Here is a 26,444-nt window from a genome sequence, read left to right as displayed (position 1 = left end):
TCGTGCCATGGATCACCACTGGAGGCTTTGTGCCATGGATCATCACTGGAGGCTTCGTGCCATGGATCATCACTGGAGTCTTCTTGCCATGGATCATCACTGAAGGCTTCGTGCCATGGATCATCACTGGAGGCTTCTTGCCATGGATCATCACTGGAGTGGAGAGACACACAGGAGGCCTGGCTCTGGGAGCAGGCACAGGACTCACCAGGCTGGGGAGACATACAGGAGGCTTTGTCCTTGGCAGAGGCACCGGATACACTGGGCCGTGGAGGCGCACTGAAGGTCTTGAGCTTAGAGCCTGCACAACCCGTCCTGGCTGGGTGAGTCCTGCAAATGCGGGGCGCTGGCACAAGACGCACTGGGCTGTGCAGACGCACTTGAGACACAGTGCGCAGAGCCGGCAAAGGATATCCTGGGCCGAAGAGACGCACTGGAGACCAGGTGCACTGAGCCGGCACCATCCATCCTGGCTGGATGCTCACCTTAGCCCGGCAGATGCGGGGAGCTGCAGCGGGCTGTGAACACGTGCTGGAGACACCGTGCACTCCACCACATAACACGGTTCCTAACCAGTACGAAGCTCGCCACGGTAAGCACGGGAGTTGGCTCAGGTCTCCAACCTGACTCAGCCAAATTCCCTGTGTGCCTCCCCAAATTTATTTTTGGGGCTGCCTCTCGGGCTTCCTCGCTAGCCGTGTACGTGTCGCCAACTTCATTCTCCGGTATCCCTCCTCGCACTGCTCAATTGAATCCCTGGCGGGCTCTGGCACTCTCCTTGGGTCGACCACCTCTCTACCTCCTCCCAGGTTGTCTCCTGGCCACGCTGCTTGGTCCTTTTGTGGTGGGTAGTTCTGTCACGGCCGTTGCTGGAAGAAGACCAAGGTGCAGCGTGGTGAGCGTACATTTTCCTTTTTATTTAAAAATGTCGCCAACAAAACAACAAACGAAAAAACAACCGTGAAGCTTACAGGACATTAGTGCCACAAACAAAGTTAACTACCCACAATCACAGGTGGGAAAAAGGGCTGCCTAAGTATGGTTCCCAATCAGAGACAACGATAGACAGCTGTCCCTGATTGAGAACCATACCTGGCCAATACAAAGAAATACAAAACATAGAAAATAGAACATAGAATGCCCACCCAAATCACACCCTGACCAAACCAAAATAAGGACAGGGCATGACAAAATGTCAGAATAATAGTAGAGAGACTGATTTATTTCAGCTTTTATTTCTTTCAACACATTCCCAGTGGGTCAGAGGTTTACATACACTCAATTAGTAGCATTGCCTTTAAATTGTTTAACTTGGGTCAAAACTTCTGGGTAGCCTTCCACAAGCTTCCCACAATGAGTTGGGTGAATTTTGGCCCATTCCTCCTGACAGAGCTGGTGTAACTGAGTCAGGTTTGTAAGCCTCCTTGCTCGCACACGCTTTTTCAATTCTGCCCACAAATTTTCCATAGGATTGAGATCAGGGCTTTGTGATGGCCACTCCAATACCTTGACTTTGCTGTTCTTAAGCCATTTTGCCACAACTTTGGAAGTATGCTTGGGGTCATTGTCCATTTGGATGACCCATTTGCAACCAAGCTTTAACTTCCTGACTGATGTCTTGAGATGTTTCCGTCCTCTTGATGACATCTATTTTGTGAAGTGCACCAGTCCCTCCTGCAGTAAAGCACCCCCAAAACATGATGCTGCCACCCCCGTGCTTCGCGGTTGAGATGGTGTTCTTCGGCTTGCAAGCCTCCGCCTTTTTCCTCCAAACATAACAATGGTCATTATGGCCAAACAATTCTATTTTTGTTTCATCAGACCAGAGGAAATGTCTCCAAAGGTACGATCTTTGTCTCCATGTGCAGTTGAAAACAGCAGTCTGTCTTTTTTTATGGCAGTTTGGAGCAGTGGCTTCTTCCTTGCTGAGCGGCCTTTCAGGTTATGTCGATATAGAACTCGTTTTACTGTGGATATAGATCATTTTGTACCCGTTTCCTCCAGCAAGGTCCTTTGCTGTTTTTCTGGGATTGATTTGCACTTTTCGCACCAAACTACCTTCATCTCTAGGAGACAGAACGCATCTCCTTCCTGAGCGGTATGGCAGCTGCGTGGTCCCATGGTGTTTATACTTGCGTACTATTGTTTGTACAGATGAACATGGTACCTTCAGGCTTTTGGAAATTGCTGCCAAAGATGAATCAGACTTTTCTGAGGTCTTGCCTGATTTCCTTTGATTTTACAATGATGTCAAGCAAAGAGGCACTAAGTTTGAAGGTAGGCCTTGGAATACATCTACAGGTACACCTCCAATTGACTCAATTGATGTCAATTAGCCTATCAGAAGCTTCTAAATACATGACATCATTTTCTGGAATTTTCCAAGCTGTTTAAAGGCACAGTCAACTTAAGTGTTTGTAAACTTCTGACCCACTGGAATTGTGATACAGTAAATTATAAGTGAAATAATCTGTCTGTAAACAATTGTTGGTAAAATTACTTGTGTCATGCACAAGGTAGATGTCCTAGCCGACTTGCCAAAACTATAGTTTGTTAACAAGACATTTGTGGAGTGGTTGAAAAACGAGTTTTAATGACTCCAACCTAAGTGTATGCAAACTTCCGACTTCAACTGTATGTACCTTCAAAATGCTTTCAGGAGGGGCTCAACCTTGTGGTAGCAGGTAAAAACACCACACAGTCATTCTCTTTCACTGTACTGAAAGGCATTGGGTTGAGTTAGCTGTGATGAGCATGGCAGGAGAAGTGAGAGAGAGAAAAACTGACCATCACACTGCAGTCAGCTGCCAGATGTCTGGTCAAATGTAGATCAAGCTAGCCTATAAAAGGCTGTCCACAGGTATTGCTGTGTATCTGATCAAGTTCCCAAAGTCAAACTAACATTTATTCACTCCGACTGTTGAAAACCCCAATTTCCTTCACCAGCTAGCTACATACAGCTCACTAGCCCTCCATAGAGATGTGTATTAACCCTGCCATAACATGAGTTCTTCGGCTGTACGTTATTGTAACATTTCTTGTACGATGTTGTGAAAAGGTGTCCGGATCAGAATCAGGTTAACAAGGTTCAGTAGAGTGTAACATTTTGAGGTAGGTGAGTCCAGGGTCCAGAGCAATCAATCTTATAGTAGCAAAGGACTTTCAAAATGCTGCAAAAAACAGTTGAGTTGTTGACAACAGTGTTGTTAATAGACTGTAATTATCAGTGGTGCAGCCTTTCAGTAGAACTACCCTTAAGACAAATGATATCCAGTCCCATCAGCAGACAGCACTCTTCATCACAGTAGGCTATGTAACAGTAAATACTAGATCTTGTTGCGGTGCTTTGAAGGCTACTCAGTAGACTACAATTCAGTGCTCTATTTCAGAGAGGCAAGTCAGAGTACCAAAGGATAAAAGTCCACTGCAGAAAATGTGCAATGAGAAAATAAATAACACCAAGATAAAAAAAGGACATAAAACAGTGAGGAAGTAAGAACCTGTCTATTTTGATCAGGAATAAAACACCAGAATGCAAACAGGCAGAGTTAGTAAGTTTACACTAAGAGCTCTCTTTGTAGACACTTCCTACCCTGTGAGTTGAAGGATTGAGAATTGGAGAGCAGAGAGCGGCGTATCGGCACGACGTAGAACGAGGGAAGAGGACATGAAAGAATGAAATAGTGTCTGACTCCAGACTCTCCAGTCTGTGCGTTTGATCCTGTCTTCTGGTCTGCTGTCTGCTCCACTCTTCTCTGTTCTCCACTGCTCTGGCCTTGGTCAGGGTATTAGGATGCAGGAAGAGAGACGGGAGAGTGGAGGATCTAACAAGGCCATTGCTGTGTCCGAAATGGCACCCTATTCCATATATTGTGCACTACTTCGACCACAGCCCTATGGACCCTAGGGAATAGGGTGCCATTTTGGACATACCCATGGCCTTGTTAGATCCCCCACTCCCCTGTCAAACTGTTTCTCTCCACTGTTAGACCAGTGTTATGGATGTCAGAAAAATAACAGTTTTCATCCTTAGTGAATGCAGTGAAAGCTTGGGTGCTGTCTGTGTTCTTTATTTCGCAATATAGTGGCAGCGCACATCAAACTGCAGGTCGCTGTGACCCCAGAGAAACAGATTGAAAATCCTCATTCTTAAAAATGTCAACCCCCCCCCCCCAGTCTCTCTCATTTATTTTGTTCCAGTCAGGGCCCATCACTGTCTGTCTTTCACACTCATCACCTCTGCTGGCCTGCAGAGTAGCAGACTGGTACTGCTGCAGAGATAGACTTATTACAGCTGAGGTGGAGTTGATATAAGACTGGGTCTCTTGGTCATAAACCCCTGCAAAATGACTGTATGTTATGCTGTGCTGCTGAAGCCCACAATACCAGATTGGGGTCAATTCCATTTCAATTGTCAATTCAGGAAGTAAAGTGACATTCAGAAAACTGGAATTGGAATTTCATTTTACTTGACTGAATTGACTGAATTGAAATGGAATTGACCTCAACTCTGTACAGTCTCGCCATCAGGTGGAGCGCACAGTGTTGTCCATTTACATAATCTGGTTTGGATCCTATTAGTATCAATAGACCATCATGGCAAACATACTGTCACAAACAATGAGGGCAATTATAGGTGATTGTGAACATAAGGTGCATACAGGAAAGCCAGAGGCCCATACTCACATATCTGGTGAAGAAGTCATCAACCTCAGCCTGTAGTTTGCTCTGACACTCTGGGTGTAGAGCCAGGAGGTAGCAGGTGAAGGCCAACGTGTTGCTACTGGTCTCATACCCCGCCAAGAAGAACACAAATGCCTGGCCCACGATCTCATCATCCGACATCATCCTCTTCTGGGTCTGGACAGAGCGTCTGTTGGGTGACTCATGGCTGACGTCAACATTTTCTTGCTGGTTTGTGTGAGTGTGTGTGGGGGCCAGCTCATCTGCATGGTTGACCACGTCAAAGTGCTCCAGCGACACACACTCCTTGCTGCTCCGCGTTTCCAGCATCAGCTGTAGAAAGTCTCGCCGCCGCTACATACAGAGAAACACACACACACACACACACACACACACACACACACACACACACACACACACACAGGGAGATCAAGATCAGAGAAGAGAATGACAGGAGACTTTACAAGTCCTTTATTATTTCATATCTTTTCCCATCTTTACAAAGGATAGGTAGGCTGCTATAGTAATACTTCTTCAACTGGCTGCTCATCTCTCTGTCTGATGATCTTCTGAATGCAGTTGATGAAGAAGTTGTTCATCTCATCCCTCCTCTTGTTGGGGAGGAAACGGGCCAGAGGAACCAGGAATGGAAACGCAACTGAAGACAAAATATAGTCTTTGTCACTCCATTTATGGCATCAACTATGGAATGCAGCAGTATTTGAATTGGACAATTTGACAAATCAGGAAGACTTTAAAGTGCTGATGAGTTAGTTGGCCTCAGGGCATGGCTCCACAGTACTCACTGAAGACGAACATGATGGGTGTGAAGAAGGAGAAAGAGAAGAACTTCTGGGCGTGGTGGACGAATGGGTCATCTGGGTCCTTCTGAGAGTCCACCTGAGTACCAAATGCAACGCTGGCGATCACGTCCATTGTGAAACAGCCAAAACACCTGAGGAGAGAGAACCAACCCAGTCAACACAATATGGTATGTATGTACTGAATACCATACATAGAGAGCTTTTATACAATGATAACACAGCATCCACCTTAGAATTTACCACTAGAATAGCAGATCTGAGGCTGTCTGTAGACATTTGAATTTGTCATCTTTTTGTTAGGAAAATTACAGGGTAACAATTTGTATAGCCAAATGACTGAGAATTCATTCAGTTACAGTATAATGACACTCCTGAGAGGGAGATATAGTGGAGTTGCAGTACCTGTGAATGTCAAAGCTCTCTCCAGACTCAGCATGACAATTGAGGTTGGTGAGCAGGGTGTCAGTAGCAGTGTTGATCAGAGGACCCATCTGCATGGGGATAGAGACAGAGAAACACTCATCTAGATTCCAATATGAAAATGGGGTCGTGGGAGAATTTCCAAAAACCTGGTAAAATAAATAATATATACAGTACCAGTCAAAAGTTTGGACACACCTACTCATTCAAGGGATTTTATTTATTTAGACTATTTTCTACATTGTAGAATAATCGTGAAGACATCAAAATTATGAAATAACACGTATGGAATCATGTAGTAACCAAAAAAGTGTTAATCACATCAAAAAATATTTAATATTTTAAATTCTTCAAAGTAGCCTCCCTTTGCTTTGATGACAGCTTTGCACACTCTTGGCATTCTCTAAACCAGCTTCACCTGGAATGCTTTTCCAACAGTCTTGAAGGAGTTCCCATACACGCTGGGCACTTTTTGGCTGCTTTTCCTTCACTCTGCAGTCCAACTCACCCCAAACCTTCTCAATTGGGTTGAGGTAATTGTGGCGGCCAGGTCATCAGATGCAGCTCTCCATCACTCTCCTTCTTGGTCAAATAGCCCTTACACAGCCTGGAGGTGTGTTTTGGGTCATTGTCCCGTTGAAAAACAAATTATAGTCCCACTAAGCGCAAACCTGATGGAATGGCGTATCTCTGCAGAATGCTGTGGTAGCCATACTATTATTATTTTTCTTTTTTACATTTTACCTTTACTTAAACAGGCAAGTCAGTTAAGAACAAATTATTATTTACAATATCGGCCAACACCGGCCAAACCCAGACGTCGCAGTGCCAATTGTGCACCACCCTATGGGACTCCCAATCACGGAGGTTGTGATACAGCCTGGAATCGAACCAGGATGTTTGTAGTGACGCCTCAAGCACTGAAATGCAGTGCCTTAGGACGCTGTGCCACTCGGAAGCCCAAAAGTGTTGTGTGCCTTGAATTCTAAATAAATCACAGATAGTGTCACCAGCAAAGCACACCCACACCATCACACCTCCATGCTTCACGGTGGGAACCACACATGCGGAGATCATCTGTTCACCTACTCTGCGTCTCACAAAAACACAGCGGTTGGAACCAAAAATCTCAAATTTGGACACATCAGACCAAAGGACAGATTTCCACCGGTCTAATGTCAATTGCTCGTGTTTCTTGGCCCAAGCAAGACTCTTCTTCTTATTGGTGTCCTTTAGTAGTGGTTTCTTTTCAGCAAATCGATCATGGAGGCCTGACACGGAAACCAAACCAGCTGTGTGCGTGCGCCATTGTGCATAAATGTATTTTGTCCCCCCCCCACACCAAACGCGATCACGACACGCAGGTTGAAATATCAAAACAAACTCTGAACCAATTACATTAATTTGGGGACAGGTCGAAAAGCATTAAACATGTATGGCATATTTAGCTAGTTAGCTTGCACTTGCTAGCTAATTTGCCCTATTTAGCTAGCTTGCTGTTGCTAACTAATATGTCCTGGGATATAAACATTGAATTGTTATTTTACCTGAAATGCACAAGGTCCTCTACTCTGCCAATTAATCCACACATAAAACGGTCAACCGAGTCGTTGCAAGTCATCTCTCTTCCTTCCAGGCCTTTTCTTCTCTTGACTTTATACTATGATTGGCAACTTTCATAAATTAGGTGCATTACCGCCACTGACCTCGTTCATCTTTCAGTCATCCACATGGATATAACCAATGAGGAGATGGCACGTGGGTACCTGCTTCTATAACCAATGAGGAGATGGAAGAGGCAGGACTTGCAGCGCGATCTGCTTAACAAATAGAACTGCCTTATATTTTAGCCCTTGGCAACGCAGACCCTCGTTTGCGTGCACGAGCAGTGTGGGTGCAATAATTGAATAATATAAGATTTCTAAATTTATTCTGCAACGCTCGTGTCGTAGTCAGCCTGTCATTCACACAGTCTCCTCTGAAAAGTTGATGTTGAGATGTGTCTGTTACTTTAACTCTATGAAGCATTTATTTGGGCTGAAATGTCTGAGGCTGGTATCTCTAATGAACTTCTGCAGCAGAGGTAACTCTGGGTCTTCCTTTCCTGTGTCGGTCCTCATGAGAGCCAGTTTCATCATAGCGCTTGATGGTTTTTGCGATAGGGCTATCTTCTGTATACCAACCCTACCTTGTCACAACACAACTGATTGGCTCAAACGCATTGTGGTAAAACGTGGGGTATTGGGTTGAGCGTACAGAGATTGACACAGAGACAGGGAGGCTCTAGTCCACAAAACAACTTTACTAAGATGGAAAATAAATATATCAAAGAAATCACTTCGGTTTTGCGCGGTCTTTCTTCTCTCTCTTTACTGGTGTCCGTCTCTCCCCCTTCTCCCGTGCAGTGTACCATCGTGCTCCATTTATTTAGCCTCCACGGCTGGTTGGCACTTTCCTCTAATTACCTCCACTGATATCTGTCGGGGTGCCCAGCTCCCGTATCCCCAGCAGAGGGAGCCAACGTCGTCTCACGTACCTCCCCTCTATTACCAATGCCCCGGGGTAGACCTCATGGGATACCACAGCATTAAGAAGGAAAGAAATTCTACAAATTAACTTTTAACAAGGCACACCTGTTAATTTAAATGCATTCCAGGTGACGACATCATGAAGCTGGTTGAGAGAATGTCAAGAGTGTGCAAAGCTGTCATCAAGGCAAAGGGTGCCTACTTTGAAGAATCGAAAATATAAAATATATTCTGATTTGTTTAACACTTTTTTGGTTACTGCTTGATTCCATGTGTTATTTCATAGTTTTGATGTCTTCAATATTATTCTACAATGTAGCAAATAGAGTAAATAAATAAAAACCCAGGAATGAGTGGGTGTGTCCAAACTTTTGACTGGTACTGTATATAATATCATCTTTGTTTCTCAAAATCATTGTAATGGTTAACCTTCAACCAGAGGTCGCCCTTAGATCGTTGCAAAAGGCAGCACTTGACTGTTGCACATGAATCATTCCCACGGCGAATGGCTAAGCCACTACGCTATGAAACCACACAATATTGCAGAGAATTGTTGTCTGGCCGCATTTGATATGGTGAAAACAATGTGTGATGAGGCAGAGGCACAAAAACTCACATCAATACCTTGTCGGATATCACTGTGAAACTAAGAATTGATGCTATTGCTAGCAATCAAGAGGTAACTCTGACTGAATGAGTCAATCAACTCCACACCTTATGATCTTCAATTGGACCTTAGCAGTGAGGGCCGAGATGCCCACATGTTCGCTACATGTCAGAGGATGCTATTCATGAGGAATGTCTCATGATTCCAGAACATTAAATGTTCAGTGTGCTGCGTGGCTATATTGACGAAAAACGGATTCCATGGGATCGAATGTTGGCCTTTTGCACAGATGGGGCTCCATCTCGGCGGGATGGCGGGCAGGCCTCTGTACTGTAGTTATGTGTCTCCCTCTGCCATATGGACGCACTGTATGATAAACCCACTCAGCTATAATGGATACACCAGGAACAACTGACGGCAAAAGAGCTGAATTGTAGAGCTCTGAGATATGCAGCAGGTAACTTCAATTGTAAACTACATCGCACACGCCTGTTGGCAAAACTATGTGCAGATGTGGGATCAGAGCATGACAATGTTCTATTTCACACCGAGGCTTGGTGGTTATCAAGGGGGAGTGTTGGAAAGATTTTTCTCATTGAGAGAGGAACTGTTGTTATTCACAATGGATGTAAAAAACAGACTTTGTTGACTTACTGCGTAATGAAAAGAAAATGTGTCTCCCTGCCTATGTAACAGACATATTTGTGAAACCGAACAAACTGAACACATGCATGCAGGGGAAATACATAAATATTCTACAGATGTGTGACCGAACCAGCAAAATAAAATCCATTTGACTGGGATCCTGGCTCAGTTGACATACAGGTAAGTCTAATCGAACAGCTGATCGAGCTGTCATGTGACCGAATGTTGTGTAGACAACGCATTCACAGGTCACTATGGAGACAATTATAGAATGGCAAGACACGTAGCAGTCGGTCAATCATCTCGGTGTAACAGTTGGGATAATAGGACAATTTGATGTACAACGCATATCTTATCCCTGGATTGAGGTACGTTTTTCAAGCCATATCTCACGCTGGCATCACTGTGTATTAATCTACACAAGAAGCCTGTCCGACCCTAGTGCAGCTGTAAGCTAGCTGGTCGGATCTGCTGGCTAATGCCTATGTACAATGCATACGGACAGCATTCAGACTCCTTGACCTTTTCCACTTTTTGTTATGTTACAGCCTTATTCTAAAATTGATTAAATATTTTTTCCCCCTCATCAATCTACACACAATACCCTTTAAAGACAAGGGAAAAAAATGTTTTTTTTAGAATTTTTGGCAAATTCATCACATTTACATAAGTATTCAGACCCTTTACTCAGTACTTTGATGAAGCACCTTTGGCAGCGATTACAGCCTTTAGTCTTCTTGGGTATGACGCTACAAGCTTGGCACACCTGTATTTGGGGAGCTTCTCTCATTATTCTCTGCAGATCCTCTCAAGCTCTGTCAGGTTGGATGGGGAGCGTCACTAGACAGCTATTTCCAGGTCTCTCCAGAGATGTTCGATTGCTCCAGGCTCTGGCTGGGCCACTCAAGGACATTCAGAGACTTGTCCCGAAGCCTCTCCTGCTTTGTCTTGGCTGTGTGCTTACGGTCATTGTCCTGTTGGAAGGTGAATCCATCCCCTCAGTCTGAGGTCCTGAGCACTCTGGAGCAGGTTTTCATCAAGGGTCTCTCTGTACTTTGCTCCATTAATCTTTCCCTCGACCCTGACCAGTCTCCCAGTCCCTGCCGCTAAAAAAATCCCCACATCATGATGCTGCCACCACCATGCTTCACAGTAGTGATGGTGCCAGATTTCCTCCAGATGTGACGCTTGGCATTCAGGCCAAAGAGTTGAATCTTGGTTTCATCAGAACAGAGAATCTTGTTTCTCATGGTCTGAGAAGGCGGACTGTTATCTGCCTTTTACTGAGGAGTGGCTTCTGTCTGGCCACTCTACCATAAAGGCCTGATTGGTATAGCGCTGCAGAGATGGTTGTCCCATCTCCACAGAGGAACTCTGTGCCTTCTCCCCAAATTGCTCAGTTTGGCCGGGAGGCCAGCTCTATGAAGAGTCTTGGTGGTTCCAAACTTCTTCCATTTAAGAATGATGGAGGCCACTGTGTTCTTTGGAACCTTCAATGCTACAGAAATGTTTTGGTATCCTTCCCCAGATCTGTGTCTTGACACAGTCCTGTCTTGGAGCTCCGCTGACAATTCCTTTGACATCATGGCTTGGTTCTTGCCATGCACTGTCAACTGTGGAACCTTATATAGACAGGTGTGTGCCTTTCCAAATCATGTCCAATCAATTGAATTTACAACAAGTGGACTCCAATCAAGTTGTCGAAACATCTCAAGGATGATCAATGGAAACAGGATGCACCTGAGCTCAATTTTGAGTCTCATAGCAAAGGGTCTAAATACGTAACTTAATAAGGTATTTCAGTTCTTTCTTTTTAATACATTTGCAAAAAAAATCTAAAAACCTGTTTCGTATTGTGTGTATATTGATGAGGAATTAATTGTATTTTATTCATTTTAGAATAAGGCTGTAACGTAACAAAATGTGGAAAAAGTCAAGGGGTCTGAATCCTTTCCAAAGGCGCTGTATATTACCAAAATTATCCCTTAAAATTTTTTCCTGTGCAAAAAATCCCTTTAAATCAAGACTCATCTGATAAATGGACAAAATGGAATCAGGGGTAAATGTTAAGTGGTCCACTTGCATTAATCAGTACATGAGGGGATACTGCTGCCCTGAGTGTTATGCCAGCTACTCACCTCCAGCCCCTCTCAGAAAAGTGTCTGTGTGTGCATGCATGCGTACGTGCATGCGTGCGTGTGTGGGTGAGGACACCATGAGCCAAAGAGAGGAGCTGAATCAATTAAAATCCCATTAAAGCACCATTACAGAGGGCATTATCAAGGGGAAAAGAACCCTGATGATGATGGATCAAACACCGATCTAATTAATAAATGTATTCATTAAGGGAAGAGCTCTTCTAAACTTGGCGATTGCTGTGTTACAATGCAGGACTGAGAGAAACAGATCTCAAGAAAAGCACTCTCTCTCTGCCATCACCTTCTCTAGGGCAGACAGAGAGTTGTACTGCAGTAGCTCAGATTTCAAAAACAACAAATCTTCAAGACAACTCCCTACCCACTGTGCAAAACTGGTGGAATCAATGGTGTTTCCACGTCATTTCAACAACAAAAAATCTATTTGATGGCGTTGAATCAACATGGGAAACTGATTGGATTTGCAAAAAGTCCTCAATGTAAATCCATTAACATGGTGACTCTTTTTTGTTGATTTCATGTTGAATTCAAGTTAGTTGACAACTGACGTCTGTGCCCAGTGGGTAGTCTTTTCTTATCAAAGAAAATGAGGGCACTAACACATATTCGACCACAGAAAGGACAGCTATGGCATGGAATATCTGTTAAAAGGACATGAGAAAGAAATGAGAGCGCCAAAGAGAGGGTGCGCTTGTGACCGCTGCTGAGAGAGTGTGGTGGTGTGACCACTGATGAGAGAGAGTGGTGGTGTGAGTGGTGCTTTGAGAGAGTGGTGGTGTGACCACTGTTGAGAGAGAGTGGTGGTGTGAACGCTGCTGAGAGAGAGTGGAGGTGTGAGTGATGCTGAGAGAGTGTGGTGGTGTGAGTGGTGCTGAGAGAGAGTGGTGGTGTGACCACTGATGAGAGAGAGTGGTGGTGTGACCGCTGCTGAGAGAGAGGGGTGGTGTGACCACTGATGAGAGAGAGTGGTGGTGTGAGTGGTGCTTTGAGAGAGTAGTGGTGTGACCACTGTTGAGAGAGAGTGGTGGTGTGACCGCTGCTGAGAGAGAGTGGAGGTGTGAGTGATGCTGAGAGAGAGTGGTGGTGTGAGTGGTGCTGAGAGAGAGTGGTGGTGTGACCACTGTTTGGAGAGAGTGGTGGTGTGACCACTGTTGAGAGAGAGTGGTGGTGTGAGTGGTGCTGAGAGAGAGTGGAGGTGTGACCGCTGCTGAGAGAGAGTGGTGGTGTGAGTGGTGCTGAGAGAGAGTGGAGGTGTGACCGCTGCTGAGAGAGAGTGGTGGTGTTAGTGGTGCTGAGAGAGAGTGGTGGTGTTAGTGGTGCTGGGAGAGAGTGATGGTGTGAGTGGTGCTGAGAGAGAGTGGTGGTGTTAGTGGTGCTGAGAGAGAGTGGTGGTGTGAGTGGTGCTGGGAGAGAGTGGTGGTGTGAGTGGTGCTGAGAGAAAGTGGGGGTGTGACTGCTGCTGATAGAGAGTGGTGTACTGATCCATACAAAACCACACCACCACTCTCTCTCAGTACTAATGATCCAGACAAAACCACACCACCACTCTCTCTCAGTACTACTGATCAAGAGACCACACCACCACTCTCTCTCAGTACTACTGATCCAGACAAAACCACACCACCACTCTCTCCCAGTACTACTGATCCAGACAAAACCACACCACCATTCTCTCTCTCAGTACTACTGATCCAGACAAAACCACACCACCATTCTCTCTCTCAGTACTACTGATCCAGACAAAACCACACCACCATTCTCTCTCTCAGTACTACTGGTCCAGACAAAACCACACCACCATTCTCTCTCAGTACTACTTATCAAGAGACCACACCACCACTCTATCTCTCAACAGCGGTCACAATCTCTCTCTCGCTCTCTCTGTACCCCCCGAAACAATCCAAAACACAAACACAGAAAGAAATAACTAATCATTAGCTCTCCCTGAATGCAACTCCAATCTCAATGACGTTCTTAATTGAGTTCCAAGCCTATTTCTTTTGTTAGCTAATTTTACAGAGTATGAATCACACACACTCAGAGAGAGTGAAAGAGTGAAAAAGAACACGTGTACATGTAACAGTATAACTTTAAACCAACCCCTCGCCCATAGCCGGGCTCGAACCAGGGACCCTCTGCACACATCAACAACTGACACCCACAAAGCATCGTTACCCATCGCTCCACAAAAGCCCCGGCCCTTGCAGAGCAAGGGGAACCACTACTTCAAGGACTCAGAGCAAGTTACGTCACCGATTGAAACACTATTTAGCACGCACCATCGCTAACTAAGCTAGCGTTTCACATCCGTTACATTTGCAATGCAATGAGAGCAGTTAGTTCATTTCAATAGCAGTTGAAATACGTCTGTCCACAGCAGCTGCCTCTGGTGTCACAGACAGGCAGGCAGGCAGAGAAAGAGGCAGGCAGAGAGGCAGGCAGACAGGCAGAGAGGCAGGCAAGCAGGCAGGGATGCAGGCAGACAAGAAGAGAGAGATACAGGCAGGCAGAGAGGCAGGCAGAGAGGCAGGCAGAGAGGCAGGCAGAGAGACAGTCAAGCAGGCAGGCAGGCAGGCAGGCAGGCAGGCAGGCAGAGAGGCAGGCAGGCTGGCTCATTAATCTCTCTCAATCACTGAGTCAGTGTATCAGTGTAGAGGGGACTTAACGAGCACATAAAACATGCTGTTCCAACAGGCCCCAGTAATTATGTTCCACATTGTAAAGCAGACCTACTGTTTGTTCTAATGACACTATTACAATGTCAAACCATACACAGAAGTCACGGAGAGGGAGAGGGGGACGGAGAGGGGGAGGGAGGGGGAGAAGGAAAATGAAAGTGTAATATCCTGACCAAATTAAGAGAGGAGATAAGATTGCTAGCTACTGAAGGCCTAAAGGTTTATGAACATGTATGGGTTCCATGTAGATACAACAGAAGGTGAGAGAAGGAGGAGTGAAAAAGGAGGGAGGGGTGTGTGTGTGTGTGTGTGTGTGTGTGTGTGTGTGTGTGTGTGTGTGTGTGTGTGTGTGTGTGTGTGTGTGTGTGTGTGTGTGTGTGAGATGAGAGAGAGAGAGAGAGAGAGAGAGAGAGAGAGACAGAGAGAGAGAGACAGAGAGAGAGATACAGAGATGGAGAGAGAGAGAGAGAGACAGAGAGAGAGAGAGAGAGAGACAGAGAGAGAGAGATACAGAGACAGAGAGAGAGAGATACAGAGACAGAGACAGAGAGAGAGATACAGAGACAGAGAGAGAGAGAGAGAGAGAGAGATACAGAGAGAGAGAGAGAGAGATATACAGAGAGAGAGATACAGAGAGAGACAGAGAGAGAGAGAGAGACAGAGAGAGAGAGAGAGAGAGGGAGAGAGAGATACAGAGACAGAGAGAGAGAGAGAGAGAGATACAGAGACAGAGACAGAGACAGAGAGAGAGATACAGAGAGAGAGAGAGAGAGAGAGAGAGATACAGAGAGAGAGAGAGATACAGAGAGAGAGATACAGAGAGAGAGATACAGAGAGAGAGATACACAGAGAGAGAGAGAGAGAGAGAGAGAGCACCAATTAGATTTGACTTATTTTGTTCCAGCACCTATTTTCCCAGATCCGGTACCTTTCATGTCATTATTTCTTAATTGTTTTACTGTTCGCACTGTAAACATTCTATTAAAAGTGATCAGAGTTCAATCAAGTTTCTTCCTTGTTATTTCTCCCACCCCCCAGACAAAAACTAAGTAAAAGAGTGGGGATGCTTCTGTGTAATCATCCTATCCTCCAGACCTGCTCTCTTATTTGTACATAGAGGTTATGGGGAGGGCCGGTGGTGTAAGTAACTGATCTTGACACAGGTCTTGGAAGTTCTGGTCAGCCAGTGAAAAGGTCACTACGTAATCACGTCACTTTACCTAGGCAAGTCATCTCTCTACTGAATTTGAAATGTGGGAAAGCCAAATAAAAACTGTATAAGAAAAGGCAATCGAGTTTGATGATGGGGGGGTAATGCATCCACCGATTAAGTGGAGCACATACAATCTGATCAAGAACAAGCAAACGCACAGTTGAAGTCGGAAGTTATTAAAGTTAATAAAACTCGTTGTTCAACCACTCCACACATTTCTTGTCAACAAACTATAGTTTGGGCAAGTCGGTTAGGACATCCACTGTGTGCATGACACAAGACATTTTTACAACAATTGTTTACAGACAGATTATTTCACTTATCTGTATCACTGTATCACAATTCCAGTGGGTCAGAAGTTTACAAACACTAAGTTGACTGTGCCTTTAAACAGCTTGGAAAATTCCAGAAAATTATGTTGTGGCTTTAGAAGCTTCTGATAGGCTAATTGACATAATTTGAGTCAATTGGAGGTGTACCTGTGGATGTATTTCAAGGCCGAACTTCAAACTCAATGCCTCTTTGCTTGACATCATGGTAAAATCAAAAGAAATCAGCCAAGGTCTCAGAAAAAGAATTGTAGACCTCCATAAGTCTGGTTCAAACTTGGGAGCAATTTCCAAATGCCTGAAGGTACCATGTTCACCTGTACAAACAATAGTACGCAAGTATAAACACCATGGGACCATGCAGCCGTCATACCACTCAGGAAGGAGACGCGTTCTGTCTCCTAGAGATGAACATACTTTGGTGCGAAAAGTGAAAATCAATCCCAGAACAACAGCAAAGGACCTTGTAAAGATGTTGGAGGAAACAGTTACAAAAGTATCTATATCCACAGTAAAACAGAGTCCAATATCGACATAACCTGAAAGGCCGATCAGCAAGGAAGAAGCCACTGCTCCAAAACCGCCATAAAAAAGCCAGACTACGGTTTGCAACTGCACATAGGAACAAAGATCGTACTTTTTGGAGAAATGTCCTCTGGTCTGATGAAACAAAAATAGAACTGTTTGGCCACAATGACCATGTTATGTTTGGAAGAAAAAGAGGGATGCTTGCAAGCCGAAGAACACCATCCCAACCGTGAAGCACGGGGTGGCAGCATCATGTTGTGGGGGTGCTTTGCTGCAGGAGGGACTGGTGCACTTCACAAAATAGATGGCATCATGAGGACGGAAAATTATGTGGATATATTGAAGCAACATCTCAAGACATCAGTCAGGAAGTTAAAGCTTGGTTGCAAATGGGTCTTCCAAATGGACAATGATCCCAAACATACTTCCAAAGTTGTGGCAAAATAGCTTAAGGACAACAAAGTCAAGATATTGGAGTGGCCATCACAAAGCCCTGCCCTCAATCCTATAGAGAATTTGTTGGCATAACTCCTACAAGACAGAACTGCCAAAGGCGGCGATGTTGCAATCTACTGCAAGATATCCTGCAGAGTTCTGTCTAACTATCCAGGTCTGTACCCAAACAATTCAAACTTCTACTTTTAAATCTATCTTTGAGGAAAACAGGTATCTCACCGTTGCCACTTGCTATAGACCACCCTCTGCCCCCAGCTGTGCCCTGGACACCATATGTGAATTTATTGCCCCCCGTCTATCTTCAGAGCTCGTGCTGCTGGGTGACCTAAACAGTGACATGCTTAACACCCCGGCCATCCTACAATCTAAGCTTCATGCCCTCAATTTCACACAAATTATCAATAAACCCACCAGGTACAACCCCAAATCCGTAAACACGGGAACCCTCATAGATATCCTAACCAACTTGCCCTCCAAATACACCTCTGCTGTTTTCAACCAAGATCTCAACGATCCCTGCCTCATTACCTGCATCCGTAATGGGTCTGCGGTCAAACGACCACCCCTCATCACTGTCAAATGCTCCCTAAAACACTTCAGCGAGCAGGCCTTTCTAATCGACCTGGCCGGGGTATCCTGAAAGGATATTGACCTCATCCCGTAAGTAGAGGATGCCTGGTTATTCTTTAAAAGTGCCTTCCTCACCATCTTAAATAAGAATGCCCCATTCAAAAAAATTGAACCAGGAACAGATATAGCCCTTGGTTCTCGCCAGACCTAACTGCCCTTGACTAGCACAAAAACATCCTGTGGCATTCTGCATTAGCATCGAACAGTCCCCGTGATTTGCAACTTTTCAGGGAAGTTAAGAACAAATATACACAGGCAGTTAGGAAAGCAGAGATTTCAAGCAGAAATGTGCATCCTGTAGCACAAACTCAAAAAGTTCTGGGACACTGTAAAGTTCATGGACAATACGAGCACCTCCTCTCAGCTGCCCACTAAACTGACGCTAGGAAACACTGTCACCACCGATAAATCCACTATAATTGAGAATTTCAATAAGCATTTTTCTACGGCGGGCCATGCTTTCCACCTGGCTACCCCTACCCCTCACAGCAACTCGCCCAAACCTCCCCCACTTTTCCTTCACCCAAATCCAGATAGCTGATGTTCTGAAAGAGCTGCAAAATCTGGACCCCTACAAATCAGCCGGGCTAGGCAATCTGGACCCTCTCTTTCTAAAATTATCTGCCAAAATTGTTGCAACCCCTATTACTAGCCTGTTCAACCTCTTTCGTATTGTCTGAGATTCCCATAGATTGGAAAGCTGCCACGGTCATACCCCTCTTCAAAGGGGGAGACACTCTAGACCCAAACTGCTACAGACCTATATCTATTCTACCCTGCCTTTCTAAGGTCTCGAATGCCAAGTTAACAAACAGATTATCAACCATTCTGAATCCCACCATACCTTCTCCGCTATGCAATCTGGTTTCAGAGCTGGTCATGGGTGCACTTCAGCCACGCTCAAGGTCCTAAACGATATCATAACCGCCATCGATAAAAGACAATACTGTGCAGCCGTATTTATCGACCTGGCTAAGGCTTTCAACTCTGTCAATCACAACATTTTATTGGCAGATTCAACAGACTTGGATTCTTAAATGATTGCCTCGCCTGGTTCACCAACTACTTCTCTGATAGAGTTCAGTGTGTCAAATCGGAGGGCCTGTTGTCCGGACCTCTGGCAGTCTCTATGGGGGTGCCAAAGGGTTCAATTCTCGGGCCGACTCTCTTCTCTGTTTACATCAATGATGTCGCTCTTGCTGCTGGTGATTCATTGATCCACCTCTACCCAGACGTCACTATCCTGTATACCTCTGTCCCTTCTATGGACACTGTGTTAACTAACCTCCAGACGAGCTTCAATGCCATACAACTCTCCTTCCGTGGCCTCCAACTGCTCTTAAATGCAAGTAAAACTAAATGCATGCTCTTCAACTGATCGCTGCCCGCACCTGCCCAGTCTGATTAGACTGTAAACTCTCCTTCCAGACTCACATTGAAAATCTCCAATCCAAAATTAAATTAAGAATTGGCTTCCTATTTCGCAACAAAGCATCCTTCACTCATGCTGCCAAACATACCGTCGTAAAACTGACCATCCTACCGATCCTCGACTTCGGTGATGTCATTTACAAAATAGCCTCCAACACTCTACTCAACAAATTGGATGCTGTCTATTACAGTGCCATCCGTTTTGTTACCAAAGCTCCATATACTACCCACCACTGCAACCTGTACGCTCTCGTTGGCTGGCCCTCGCTTCATATTCGTAGCCAAACCCACTGGCTCCAGGTCATCTACAAGTCTCTGCTAGGTAAAGCACCGCCTTATCTTAGCTCACTGGTCACCATAGCAGCACCCACCTGTAGCACGTGCTCCAGAAGGTATATCTCACTGGTCACCCCCAAAGCCAATTCTTCCTTTGGCCGCCTCTCCTTCCAGTTCTCTGCTGCCAATGACTGGAACGAACTGCAAAAATCACTAAAGCTGGAGACTTTTACCTCCCTCACTAGCTTTAAGCACCAGCTGTCAGAGCAGCTCACAGATCACTGCACCCGTACATAACTCAACTTTAAATAGCCCATCCAATCTACCTCATCCCCATACTGTACTTATTTATTTATCTTGCTCCTTTTCACCCCAGTATCTCTACTTGCACATTCACCTTCTGCCCATTCTACCATTCCAGTGTTTAAGTGCTATATTGTAATTACTTTGCCACCATGGCCTATTTATTGCCTTACCTCCCTTATCCTACCTCATTTGCACATGCGGTATATAGATTTTTCTACTGTATTATTGACTGTATGTTTGTTTATTCCATGTGTAACTGTGTTGTTGTATGTGTCGAACTGCTTTGCTTTATCTTGGCCAGGTTACAGTTGCAAATGAGAGCTTGTTCTCAACTAGCCTACCTGGTTAAATAATGGTGAACTAAAAAAAAAAAAAAGTTTAACTGAAAAAGCATGTGCGAGCAAGGAGGCCTACAAACCTGACTCAGTTACACCAGCTCTGTCAGGAGGAATGGGCCAAAATTCACCCATCTTATTGTGGGAAGCTTGTGGAAGGCTACCCAAAACGTTTGACCCAAGTTTAACAATTTAAAGGCAACGCTACCAAATACTAATTGAGTGTATGTAAACTTCTGACCCACCGGGAATGTGATGAAAGAAATAAAAGCTGAAATAAATAATTCTCTCTACTATTATTCTGACATTTCACACTCTTAAAATAAAGTGGTGATCCCAACTGACCTAAGACAGGAAATTTTTACTAGGATTAAATGTCAGGAAAACTGTGAAAAACTGAGTTTAAATGTATTTGGCTAAGGTGTACGTAAACTTCAAACTTCAACTGTATATAACCTCTGGCTTGTCATGCTAAATTCAACACTTGGCTGTACAACATGCAAAAATGTAGGAAACGTGGGTGAGGAGGAGAGGAGATGGGTGGTGGTGGTGTTAGAGGAGAGGGGTGAAAAAAGCAGGAGGAGATAGGTAGTGATGGTGTTAGAGGAGAGGGGTGACGAGAGGAAGAGAGTAGATGGGTGAAGGGTAGAGGAGTGAAGAGGAGAGGAGTGAAAAGAGGAAGAGGAAAGGGGCTCTTGTCTTGCCTCTTTCATCTTGGCTGCGCTGAAGGAGGGGGTGAGGATGCTGCGTACTCTCTTCCAGTGCTCGTTCCTCAGCATCAGCAGACAGTCACTCATGGGCTTAGTAGCGGCACGGATTGTCTGCAAAGAAGAAATGAGGGAGACAACATTTCAAGAATATTGACACTCCAAAATTCTGGTACTGATCATGCACATAAAGTATGTGTGCACTCACACGCAACCACGCACAGATCCCTCCCTCTGTATTGTATATAGGTGATTCAGAAGTCTGAGACCAGAACCACAGGTCAGTGTGTATGCCTCCCTCACCACCCAGCCCCCACCACCTTGTCCCCAGGTCAGATCTTAGGACTCATGAAGAGATGGAGGAATCAGCATGCCCAGCCTGTCCTCTCTCATGTTCTTTTCCAGTCCAGCAAGCGCATGTAGTCAATGGTTATCACTGTCCTTAGAGCCTATGGTCCTCTTTGGTGGAACTAACACTGGATACAATGCTAGAATACTGAAGATCTGGAGATACTGTGGAAATCCAGAGGAATACAGAACATTGCCACATGACCTGAGCTTACGCTGATCCCTTACTTATTGGTGTTCATAGACGTTCATAAATGGTTATAAGGTGTTCATAAATCTTCATAAAATATTCAGAAATGTTCATAAAGCATTAGGTGACCAATGCAGGTGATTTCTGGCTGACAATACGTCATGGTTTAAGTTGTGATGTTTACTTGTTTAAACAGTATCTATAATTTTAATGTATTAGCATTTGACAATGCTAGTATAATATTCCAGACACAATGTAATAACATTTATAATTTCTTCATCTGTGTGTCTTGGTAATGTTCCATCGGTGAGAATTAAGTAGCGCACTAACACAATAACATTTATGGAAAAGGAAACTGTTGTTTGGTAGTTTAGAGTGCTTGATTAAAATAAACCATTCATATTTTTTGAGGCCACAGCATTACAGTGGAGTGTGCTTGTGTCTGTGCCTCCATGGAGACTATTTTACGGGTCTGCTCCTGCTGCTGGTTGCAGATGGTGTAGGGGCTCAGAAACATACACACATGCACGAATGCACACACGCATGCATACACACACACAGACACACACTCACACATACGCACAGCAAGACCCACATCTCAACACTACACGATCGCATACACCACTCAGTTGTTAAGTGAACAATGAGTCAGGAGTTTGGGAACGGTAAGCCGACCAGTAAACATCATACACTCTTAGAAAACATCATACACTATCTAGAACCTTAAAGGGTTCAATAACCCTTTTTGGTTGCAGGTAGAACCCATTTGGTTCCAAGTAGAACCCCTTTAGGTTCAACATGGAACCCAAAATGGTTCTACCTGGAACCAAAAAGGGTTCTACCTGGAACCAAAAGCAGGTTCTCCTATGGGGACAGCCAAAGAGTTTTCTGAGTCAAATTCACTAAATCAAACATGTAAAACATTTCACTAAGCTCCTGTATCCGCCCTGGATCTAAAGACTGTATATGTGTGTGTGTGTGCTGCATACATACCACAACATTTCTGGGTGATTGGTGTTAACATCTGTCTATATACTGTATTGGGAGTTGTTTTTTACATGATGTGCATGACTGCCATGACTATCCTGGTTGCCAAAAATAGAAATACATATGATTCACACTACAATATAGCCACCACCCTGTTCCATTGTCAGGGTAATTCTGAATCACAAAAATACCTATGATGACATCACACAATCAAACCAGGCAATAAGGTAGAATGTTGGAATTTATAATGTTTGGTTGCGTTTATTTAAAGCGTTTGCTAAATGATCATTAGGAGCCTACCAAACTTGCTAACAGCCAGTAATGGCCTGTACTCAGTGCTCTATTGTCCCCCCATCAGGTCCTAATGGCCTGGTACTCAGGGCTCTATTGTCCCTCTGATCACTCTGTCATCAATGCAAATGCTTTAGGAAATTACATCCGACATTTCATGAGAAATCTGGCATTCTGAGTTTGAGTGGAATAGGATCACCTGTTGTGCAACGAGAGCCAGCTCCTCATAACTGCTTGATGCATAGCATTAAAGTGTTCCTATAAGCCCATGTTGCACAACATTTCGATAGGCTATGCTATTCAATTGTGTGAGAAAACAACGTTTTTATGGCCTCTGTTATAAAGAGAAGGATCGCATCAGCTTTCTGTAGGCTTACAATTTTTATTTCTCAACTTTCCTAATATTAAGCACATTGTTTTGCTTTACAACTGGAGTAGCCTACCTGGCTGGTGTGAAAATGAACTGTGGGAAACGCGTCCTCCATTCGCTACTCAAGCGCATATGGATAACATGAATTTTTCCCCCTGTTCTGACAGGTCCATGATAATGGTACATTCTGAATCAAAACAAATTTCACACATACAGTACCAGTCAAAGGTTTGGACACAACTACTCATTCCAGGGTTTTTCTGTCATTTTTTACTATTTTCTACATTGTAGAATAACAGTGAATATATCAAAACTATGAAATAACACATGTGGAATCGTGTAGTCACCAAAAAAAGTGTTCAACAAATCAAAATCATCATTAGAGATGCATCATGCAGCCTTAGAATGTTTTAGAAATCAAAACATATAGGCTAACGTTTGTGTCCCAACTAAAGTTCCATAAATAACTCTAAATGAAGCTTATAGGAGCACCTATTTCTTTGTTAACCGCTCAACACAGATTTTATTTTATTCAGTTACAGTAGATGTTCCAAAGGTCCACATCCGTGGCTTGTAACCTATGCGTGGAAGCTGGAGATGCTAAACATGTTTAAGCTAATTAACGGTAAATCTTCTAGTCTTTTTAAGAAGCATTTGTGTGTTGAAAATGCCTAAGCACTTGTATAATCTATTTGCATACACATCTAACAGACATACATATGCCACCAGGCACTTAAAACTTGTGTCTTGCCCATTCACCCTCTGAATGATACACATATACAGGCCATGTCTCAATACTTAAACATCCTTCCTTAACCTGTCTCCCTTTCATGTACACTGATTGAAGTGGATTTAACGAGTGACAAGGGATGATAGCTTTCACTTGGATTCACCTGGTCAGTCTATGTCATGGAAAGAGCAGATGTTCATAATGTTTTGTAGAATCAGTGCATAACTCTTATTTATTTAAATTACGTCCTTATCTATAACTGTTCTGTACTTGTCATGTATTTGCACATTTTATGTGGACCCCAGAGTGGCTGCTGCATGTGCAGTAGCTAATGGGGATCCTAATAAACGTAACTAAACTAAACTGAGCCCACTCACTCAGGCCTCTTCTACAGGCAGGGAACAGGTACACCAGTATCTTCCTGGCCTGGAGGTTTTATCCCCAGAGAAGCCTACCTCAACCCCATAAAGCCCACTCTCTCAGGCCTCTGCCTTTTCTACCAACCTTACTATCTACACTGTTAAAACTATCATTGTCTGAAAACAAAATCTCCATCTTTTTATGACTTCATGTTTTCCAGCCTGCCTCCTCTTACTGTCGTGAGGCCACTCAGTCTCTCTCTGAGTTCTCCAGTTGTGAGCAGCACTGGTGCAAACAGGTCCAGTACATTACAAACAACTCCTGTCTGAGTCGCAGCAATGGCTTCTGGTCTGCTAACTCAAGGAGACGAGGCGCAGCAATGGCTAAGTTCTACAAGAGACTGAGAAATGCTGAGGACATTTGTCGATGATGATGAAGAGGAAAAGGAGATGTGGCACCAAAAGGCATGCAGCTTGTGAGCTTTGAGTACCAGGCGTTGTCGGAGCTGGTTGTAGCCTTTGGCTTCCTGTCTCTCTCAGATTGACAAAACATGAACAAACATCCAGATGTTTTCTCAATACAGTGCAGATAGTTCAGGTACCATTAATTGACTACTAATTGACTATTTAGCAGTCTTATGGCTCGGGGGTCGAAGCTGTCTCGGATCCTGTTGGTCTGTGATCCGATGCTCCTGTACCATTTGCCGGACGGTAGCAGAGTGAATAGTCTATGGCTTGGGTGGCTAGAGTTTTTGCCATCTTTTCGGGCCTTCCTCTGACACCGCCTGATATAGAGGTCCTGGATGGCAGGGAGCTCAGCCCCAGTGATATACTAGGTCATCCGAACCACCCTCTGTAGCGTTTTGCGGTCAAGGGCGGTTCATTTGCCATACCAAGTGGTGATGCAGCCCGTCAAGATGCTCTTGATGGTGGAGCTGTAAAACCTTTTGGGGATCAGATGGCCCATGCCAAATCTTTTCACCCTCCTGTGGAGGAAGAGGTGCTGCCGTGCCCTCTTCATGACTGTGCAGGTGTGGACCATGTTAAGTCCTTAGTGATTTAGAAGACAATGAACTTGAAGTTTGTGACCAGTTCCACAACAGTCCCTCAATGTGGAAAGGGGTGTTCGCTCAATTCTTTCTCCTATAGTCCACTATCAGCTCCTTAATCTGACTGACATTGAAGGAGAGGTTGTTATCATGGCACCACACTGCTAAGTCTCTGACCTCCTCCCTGTAGACTGTGTCATCACCCTTTCTGAGCAGGCCTACCACCGTGGTGTCGTCAGTAAACATGATGATAGTGTTGGAGTCGTGCGTGGCTCGCAGTTTGGGTGAACAGGGAGTACAGCAGGGGACTAAACACCCATGAGGGGCCCCCGTGTTTAGGGTCAGTGTGGCGGAGGTGTTGTTTCCTATCCTCACCAGCTGGGACAGGCCCGTCAGGAAGTCCAGGATCCAGTTGCAGAGGGAGGGGTTCAGTCCCAGGGTCCCTAGCTTGGTGATGAGCTTGGAGGGGACTATGGTGTTGAATGCTGAGCTGTAGTCTATGAGCAGCATTCTCACATCGTTATATCCCCTCTTGTCCAGGTGAGAGAGGGCAGTGTGACATGCAATTGAGATTGTGGATATGTTGGGGGCAATATGCAAACTGGTCTGGGTCTTGGGTGTCTGGGATGATGGTGTTGATGTGTGTCATGACCAGCCTTTCAAAGGACTTCATAATTACAGATGTGAGTACTACAGAGCGATAGACATTTAGGTAGGTTACCGTGGAGCTCTTGGGAACAGGGACAATGGTGGCCAGCCTTGTGATTGTTAACCTGTTGAAAGGTTTTGCTCACATCGGCCACAGAGAGCGAGATCACACAGTCATACGGAAAACAGAGGCTTTCATGCAATGCACAGTGTTATATTCCTCGAAGCAAGCATAAAAGGGATTTAGCTCGTTCGGGTGTTCTGCATCGTTAGGCAGCTCATGGCTAGATTTGTAATTTTGTAATCCATTATCGTCTTCAAGCCCTGTCACATACAACAAGTGTCAGAGCCAGTGTAATAAGATTCCACCTTCCTCCTATATTGGCCTTGACATGTTTGATGCCTTGTCTGAGGTTGTAGCATTCTTTCTCATTTGCGTCCATGTCCTGACCCTTGTGAGCGGTATCTCTAGCCTTTAACCCAGTGTGGATACTATCTCTAGCCTTTAACCCAGTGTGGATACTATCTCTAGCCTTTAACCCAGTGTGGATACTATCTCTAGCCTTTAACCCAGTGTGGATACTATCTCTAGCCTTTAACCCAGTGTGGATACTATCTCTAGCCTTTAACCCAGTGTGGATACTATCTCTAGCCTTTAACCCAGTGTGGACACTATCTCTAGCCTTTAACCCAGTGTGGATACTATCTCTAGCCTTTAAC

The 26,444-nt window shown here is 44.6% G+C and overlaps 1 protein-coding gene across 3 annotated transcripts in view; it reads right to left on the bottom strand.

Annotated features, from left to right (window-relative positions):
- Positions 1-26,444, bottom strand: part of LOC135509167 (thromboxane-A synthase-like) — a 128,094-nt gene that overhangs the window by 44,052 nt on the left and 57,598 nt on the right. For all 3 annotated transcript variants that reach the window (XM_064929594.1, XM_064929593.1, XM_064929595.1), the window contains 5 exons: positions 20,750-20,866; positions 5,910-5,998; positions 5,490-5,638; positions 5,214-5,341; positions 4,687-5,037 (listed from right to left, as the gene is read on the bottom strand). In XM_064929594.1, coding sequence (XP_064785666.1) covers positions 4,687-5,037; positions 5,214-5,341; positions 5,490-5,638; positions 5,910-5,998; positions 20,750-20,866 — 834 coding nt within the window. The remainder of the gene's footprint in view (positions 1-4,686; positions 5,038-5,213; positions 5,342-5,489; positions 5,639-5,909; positions 5,999-20,749; positions 20,867-26,444) is intronic.

The sequence above is a fragment of the Oncorhynchus masou genome, chromosome 22, assembly GCF_036934945.1.
Source record: "Oncorhynchus masou masou isolate Uvic2021 chromosome 22, UVic_Omas_1.1, whole genome shotgun sequence".
Lineage (NCBI taxonomy): Eukaryota > Metazoa > Chordata > Actinopteri > Salmoniformes > Salmonidae > Oncorhynchus > Oncorhynchus masou.
Note: the sequence above shows the minus strand (reverse complement) of the source record. Positions and strands in the feature narration are given on the sequence as shown.